This window comes from Entamoeba nuttalli, assembly GCF_000257125.1.
Source record: "Entamoeba nuttalli P19 unplaced genomic scaffold asmbl_5841, whole genome shotgun sequence".
NCBI classification, from domain to species: Eukaryota; Evosea; order Mastigamoebida; family Endamoebidae; genus Entamoeba; species Entamoeba nuttalli.
Genome location: NW_008577716.1, coordinates 56 through 6,267, shown reverse-complemented (window position 1 = coordinate 6,267; position 6,212 = coordinate 56). Strand labels below are relative to the sequence as shown.

General features: G+C 26.1%; 6 protein-coding genes across 6 annotated transcripts; 4 read left to right on the top strand and 2 right to left on the bottom strand.

Annotated features, from left to right (window-relative positions):
• Positions 1-152: 152 nt before the first annotated feature.
• On the top strand, positions 153-1,076 carry ENU1_140660 (aldose reductase, putative; the record flags this gene model as incomplete). Its single annotated transcript, XM_008860310.1, has 1 exon — positions 153-1,076. One exon carries the CDS (start codon positions 153-155, stop codon positions 1,074-1,076), a length of 924 nt encoding a protein of 307 aa, XP_008858532.1.
• A 32-nt stretch (positions 1,077-1,108) lies between these two features.
• Positions 1,109-1,798, bottom strand: ENU1_140650 (the record flags this gene model as incomplete). Its single annotated transcript, XM_008860309.1, has 1 exon — positions 1,109-1,798. One exon carries the CDS (start codon positions 1,796-1,798, stop codon positions 1,109-1,111), a length of 690 nt encoding a protein of 229 aa, XP_008858531.1.
• Positions 1,799-1,881: 83 nt separating this feature from the next.
• ENU1_140640 (hypothetical protein) lies at positions 1,882-3,420 on the top strand (the record flags this gene model as incomplete). The annotated part of the gene is made up of 1 exon (XM_008860308.1): positions 1,882-3,420. The coding sequence occupies one exon, from the start codon at positions 1,882-1,884 to the stop codon at positions 3,418-3,420; it is 1,539 nt and encodes a 512-aa protein (XP_008858530.1).
• A 141-nt stretch (positions 3,421-3,561) lies between these two features.
• ENU1_140630 (Yos1 family domain containing protein) lies at positions 3,562-3,868 on the top strand (the record flags this gene model as incomplete). Its single annotated transcript, XM_008860307.1, has 2 exons — positions 3,562-3,658; positions 3,711-3,868. The coding sequence occupies 2 exons, from the start codon at positions 3,562-3,564 to the stop codon at positions 3,866-3,868; spliced, it is 255 nt and encodes an 84-aa protein (XP_008858529.1).
• Positions 3,869-4,375: 507 nt separating this feature from the next.
• ENU1_140620 (hypothetical protein) lies at positions 4,376-5,382 on the bottom strand (the record flags this gene model as incomplete). The annotated part of the gene is made up of 4 exons (XM_008860306.1): positions 4,376-4,661; positions 4,712-5,172; positions 5,226-5,284; positions 5,337-5,382. The coding sequence occupies 4 exons, from the start codon at positions 5,380-5,382 to the stop codon at positions 4,376-4,378; spliced, it is 852 nt and encodes a 283-aa protein (XP_008858528.1).
• A 175-nt stretch (positions 5,383-5,557) lies between these two features.
• On the top strand, positions 5,558-5,968 carry ENU1_140610 (hypothetical protein; the record flags this gene model as incomplete). The annotated part of the gene is made up of 1 exon (XM_008860305.1): positions 5,558-5,968. The coding sequence occupies one exon, from the start codon at positions 5,558-5,560 to the stop codon at positions 5,966-5,968; it is 411 nt and encodes a 136-aa protein (XP_008858527.1).
• Between the last annotated feature and the right edge of the window lie 244 nt (positions 5,969-6,212).

Sequence of the window (6,212 nt, the reverse complement as noted above, 5' to 3'; positions counted from 1 at the left end):
TTTGTGGTGTCTCCTGTAATGCTTCTTTTTCTTCTTTTTGAAGTAGAAAAGATATTAACAAAAAAAAAAAATAAAAAAACGTGAAAATGAATAAAAAACAAATCTTATTTAAAGAACTTAAATTAATCTTATCTTTTTATTTTCATAACACCATGCTTCAACATGGATTCTTTTTAAATAATGGAAAATTTATGCCTGCCATTGGATTAGGTACATGGCTTGCAGCTCCAGGAGAAGTTGGGAAAGCTGTTACATTAGCTTTAGAGAATGGGTATAGACTGATTGACTGTGCTCGTTTTTATAAAAATGAAAAAGAAATAGGAGAAATGGGAATTGAACCATTCTTAAAGAACCACCCTCGAGAAGAGTTGTTTGTTACTTCTAAACTATGGATGGACCAAGTTACAAGAATAAGAGAATCTTGTTTAGAATCTATTCATGACTTAAAATGCAAATATCTTGATTTATATCTCATTCATTGGCCAATTGCTTTAAAGGTTGGTGCTTCTAATCCACCAAAACCAGAAGATTTCTTAGATATGGATATTACTGAAATTTGGCAAGAAATGGAAAAATTAGTTGATGAAGGATTAGTAAAATCAATTGGTCTTTCTAATTTCACTATTCCTCAAATTGAAAAAATTATGAAAATGTGTAGAATCAAACCAGTTATTAACCAGGTTGAATTAAATGTTTATTTACAACAAAATAAATTAAGAGAAGTATGTAAAAGTTATAATATAGTTGTTGAAGCCTATCGTCCAATTGGAGGAAAACCTGCCAATGAAAGTGATAAAAATTGTTTAGATGATGAGGTTGTAGTTAGTCTTGCGAAAAAATATAATAAAACTACTGCTCAAATTTGTCTTCGTTGGTTAGTACAAAATGGAATTATTGCAGTTCCAAAAAGTACAAATCCAAATCGTTTACTTCAAAATTATCAAGTATTTGAGTGGTCTCTTTCTAATGAAGATATGAAAGTGTTAGAAAAACGTAATTTACATAAAAGAAATGTAAAATTTGAAAATTATTGGAATGGAAAAACATATGAAGAATTTTGGGGAGAAGAACAATAAATTTTTAATTAAACTCTTTAATTAAATATTTTTTAATAATCGTTTGGAAGTCCAAATATTTTTGGGTCAAATTCATTAAGTGACTTAAGTACTGTATATGCATTTTGGAAATATGGATCTTCTGGATGTTCATGATCTGGGATTGCTACAGTGTATGCACCAGAAGCTATTCCTGCTTGAACTCCAAGTACTGCATCTTCAAATACAATTGCTTGTTTCATATCAGTACATCCAAGTAAATGACCAGCATGAAGGAAAATTTGTGGATTTGGTTTAGCTTCCTTTACATGAGGATCATCTCCAAGAACAATAACATCAAAATAATCTAACATCTCTTTTTTTCCTTTCATTTTAATATCAAAAACTGCCTTTGTTGTTGAGGTAGCAAGGGCAATTGGAATATTGTGTTTTTTAAAGTAATTTAAAATCCTCATAGCACCAGGTAATGGTTTTACTGTTGGCCATAAATTATTAAGCATTTCAATTTTATACTGAATTGCATGTTCAAGGGTGTCATTTATATGATAAGTATCAAGTAAAATTTGAGTTGACACATTGATATGTCTCCCCATTAATTGTTTCTTAACGTCATAAGTAAACTTAACTCCATTAGCATATTCATCAAGGTATTTTTGAGTAGCTATAGTGTATATTGTTTCAGTATCAAGCAATGTCCCATCAAGATCGAAGATAGCATATTTAATTTGAGGGTTTCCAGACATCAATCAAATTAATGAAGTAGTTGAATCTTTTTTAATGAGTAAAACCTAGAAATCTAGAAATTTCAAAAAGGAGTTTATTCTTCATGTTACTTTTCTTTATTTTCTTAGGTGTTGCTTTGTCACATCAGTCAGACTTTACTATTCTCCCTTCTTCGCCAACAATGCATATCTCGTATGACATTAAAAAAAATGTTGTCAAAAGTGAGTCTGCATTAATCATTGCTCATTTTAATTCAGGATTTCCTTTACCTACACACCTTATTCCAAAAGATGGTACACAACGAATTCAAATTGCAACAAAACGTCCTCACGCTGTTGCTTATAATTTTTTCAGAATAAAAGAATATTCATCTCCAATTGAAATGAATATTTTCACCTTAAATGGTAATTATTCCAATCCATCTGAAAGATTTAATGAAATTATGAGCGATTTTGCAGGAAGAAAGTTTAAAGAAATAGGTAAATATGATAGTTCAGTAATAGACTTAATACATTCGACATTAATCAGTGTTGAAACAAATGCCACTAAAGATACTGGAGACTATTATTTTGTTGAAATGGCAGGAGACCAATCATATTATAACTATAATTTTACTGAGAGTATTCTTCAAGAATATAGAAAAAGGAAAGAAGGGAAAAGTAAATATACTGAGATGTACAATTATTTGATGGATTCATTAGATAATGTTAGAAAAGAATGGGGGTTAGATGATATTCAAACAAGTGAAAGAATAGAAAGTATTATTTCCTTTGATTTTGTTAATAAAGTTTTCAATTATTCAGAAATCAGTGTTATATTTAATGAAACAATGACTATAAAATATCCTAAAATTGAAGAAGATCATATTCGATTATTAACATATTTAACATCATGTGGTACTGATATAATGACAAAAGAACATGTTTGTAAATTTACTCGTCATAGACCAGCAAATGAAAATGGACAAGTCGTTACTACTCCTCAAATTAAAAGAGAATTGCCAAAAGGTGCTTTTATTCAACACCTTGAATATCCAAAAAGTAATGCATTCAAAAATTACAGTATTGAAGTAAGTCCTTTATTTATGAATGCATCTTGTTTTCATTGTTCTGTTTATTATTTATACAATTTACCAAGCGTTGTTTATTTTAGTGAAGGTGATATTAAAAAGATTACAAACCAAAAATTAAATATAAAGGTTGTTTCTGAGTCACCATATCATTCTCATCTCATTCTTATTCAAAGAAATACATCATCATTTATTGATTCATTTTCAATTCCTTTCCATGTAATCCCAACAGCTATTTCTGAACCATTTGAAATTCAGATTCCATTAGTATTCCAGAAATGTCCAGTTCATTGTAGTCAACATTTCTTGTTAAATCATCTTCTTGAATATAATAAGAATGATTCTTCTATTCATGAAGTTTATGAAACTTCTAAAATTAATTCTATTTTATTTGGATGTACTGATACTACAATAAATCAAGTGTATGACCCTCATTGTGAAAAACAAATTGTAAAAGGAAATACACCTAAACTTCTAACTTGGGTAGATGAATTGATGAAATATAAAAATTTCATTATCATTTATACAACAAGTATTTTCGGTTTAGTCATACTTGCTGCATTCTTCCTCTAAACAAGATTCTTATTGAATTTATCACATTTTATTATTTTAAATGTTTAGTTCTAGTTTAATTAAACTTATTACAAAAATTAATAATAAAAATAATCAGAAAATAACAATCTTAAAAAAACAAATTTCAATTCTTTATAATAAATGGACTTTAGTTTTTCTTTTGGTGGGTTATTAACAAGCATTCTTCTTTTTGTTAATTCTATTGTTATTCTTAACCAACAAAGACTTCTTAAACCTCGTTTGTTTTTTTTTATTAAAACAAAAGAAATAGGAGGTATTGATAAATGTAGTTGGTATCGCTTATGATGACAATAATAAAGATAACGAAGAAAATAAAACTGTACGAGGAAGATTGAGTTGGTTCTTTTATCGAACACAAGACTTAATGAAATATCCATTAATAGTTTTAAATACAATAGTCATTGGATTCTTGTTAATTCTTGGATAAACTAATATTTAACCACTAAATCATCCGCTTTTGTGGATTATTTTAATTTTTTTTTTATTTCTCCTTTTCAGTAAAAAGAATAGTATTTATTTCATTATCCTTCTTATTAAATTCATATTAATTAATATCAAAATACTCTCATTTATTTCATTCATTCATTAATTATTTTTACTTTTTAGAGTAAAAATATATATCTTTAATGAAAAGTGTATTATTTCATTATTCATAAAATGATTAATAGATATAAAAATGTAACAATGACTTATATATATGTGTAATATTATATTCAACTTTTGTTAACTCATTTTTCTACAATCAGGTTGAACATTATTAGTTAAAGAAAATTATTAAAAAAATAAAAAAAAAAACACAGATTGAAGTAATATTCTCAGACATTAAACAAAGGATTTGTCAAATATATTTAAATTTCATTTTATAAAAGTAAAAAAAATATTTTAATTGAATAACTTAATAAATATTGAAAAAAACTTTCAATTAAAAATTTTTTTAAAGTGATAAATCAATTCCAAAAGAGAGTTGATTTTTCTGGTCTTCATAAGAATGGAAATACTGAATCTTTAATTTGAGAAGATTAGTAATTGGATGTGTAATTTGAGCAATGGCTTGTTTCTTCGAACTAATAATCAATTTACAATTTCCAACATTTTGAATATTACTACTAATTGCAGTTTGAGCTTCAAATCTTTTATTTTTAAAACATGCTTCAGAGGCAATAATAATATTATTCCATTTTCTTAATAATCTTGCACCAATTATACAAGCAGAATAATCACTAAACAATTATTATTCCAATGAAATAAATGAATAAAAAAAAGAACAAACAAAAAAAGAGAATATTTCTTGTATGGAGATTCTTGATAACAAATAAATCCAGAACTATTTTGTTGAATTTGTTTTATTCCATGAATAAGTTCTTTCACAGAAGTTTTTGTTTCATTATTATCATCATCTATTGGAGTATCTTCATTTTGTTTAATAAATACAGGTGATAATTTATTTGAAGGAAGAAGATAATTAACTCCAATAAAAACATTTTTATATATTTGTGCAACACCATTTACATTAACTTTTTGAATTGTTTTATCTTTTAAAATTGCATCAAATGTAAATGAATAAAAAGGTAAACTACTAGAAACTTTTATTTGTTGAGAATTTGTTGATACATTTATTGAAGTTTCAATTTGTTTATATCCAAATTTACTTATAATTTGAGGACAACTATTATAAGTAAATTTTGGAGTTGTTTCTGTATCATCACTTTCTCTAAATCCAAATGTTGTTTTCTATTAATTAATTTCTATTTCTTTATATTCTTTTTAAAACTAATAGTACAAACAGAGCCAAAGGCATTTACTGAAAGTGTTAAGGGAGATGGATTTCTTGTATCAAAAATTTCTAAAAATTAAGTATGTTACTAAGAATAAATATTATAAGAAGAGTATCAAACGTTTAGTAAAATTGAAAGTATCAAAAGGTGCAGTTTTACCCAACATTTAAATTAAAATAATAAGATTTAATTGTCGAATTTTTAAATTGAAAAATAAAAGTTTCATTAATTGAATCTTTTTTTTATCTTAAAGAAATTCTAAAAAAATAAATTTTAAAAAAATTAAAAAAAAAAATTAAAAAAAAATTAGATCAAAAAAACTTTAAAATCATAATTTTATTATGTTATTATTGACTCTTATTGCTCTCTCTTTTGCTGTAAATGTCCCTACAACAAAATCAAATTCTATCGATAAGTATATTCAAAAAATTCGTCTTCCAACTTGTTCATTTACAACTGAAATGTGTAAAACATGCAAAAATCATATTGTTCTTCAAAAAGACTATTGTGATAATCCTAAAAAAGATGACCAAAAATGTATTTGTTCTGCGTTTAAAGGTAATTGGAAAAACTTCTTCGAAGATGTTGAAGACACTATTAGAACTGCTGAACAAGCTTGTGCTTATGTTTGTTCAAATGGAACTATTCCTTTAGAGGGTAATATCTCTTTGAAGTCAGGAGTGTTAGTTTCTAATGGATCTACAATGGTAATGGTTCTTGCTTCACTTTTGATGATGCTCGTTTTTGTTTAATCAAGTTCCGTCTTTTCTCATTTTATGTTATATATAACTTATGTAAATCTTGCATTAACCAATAACTTTTTGCTTAAAAATTTATAACGAATTTTCTTTTTTTTATTATTTAAAAATCAACTCTAAGAAGAGTTGATTCAATTCTCTTTTTTTATTTCAAAAAATTCATCTCCAAAACAGTATATGTTCCTTCTTATCCTGTTCTTATTTCAATTCGTTGTTTCAAAGCGGTGTTACGAATATT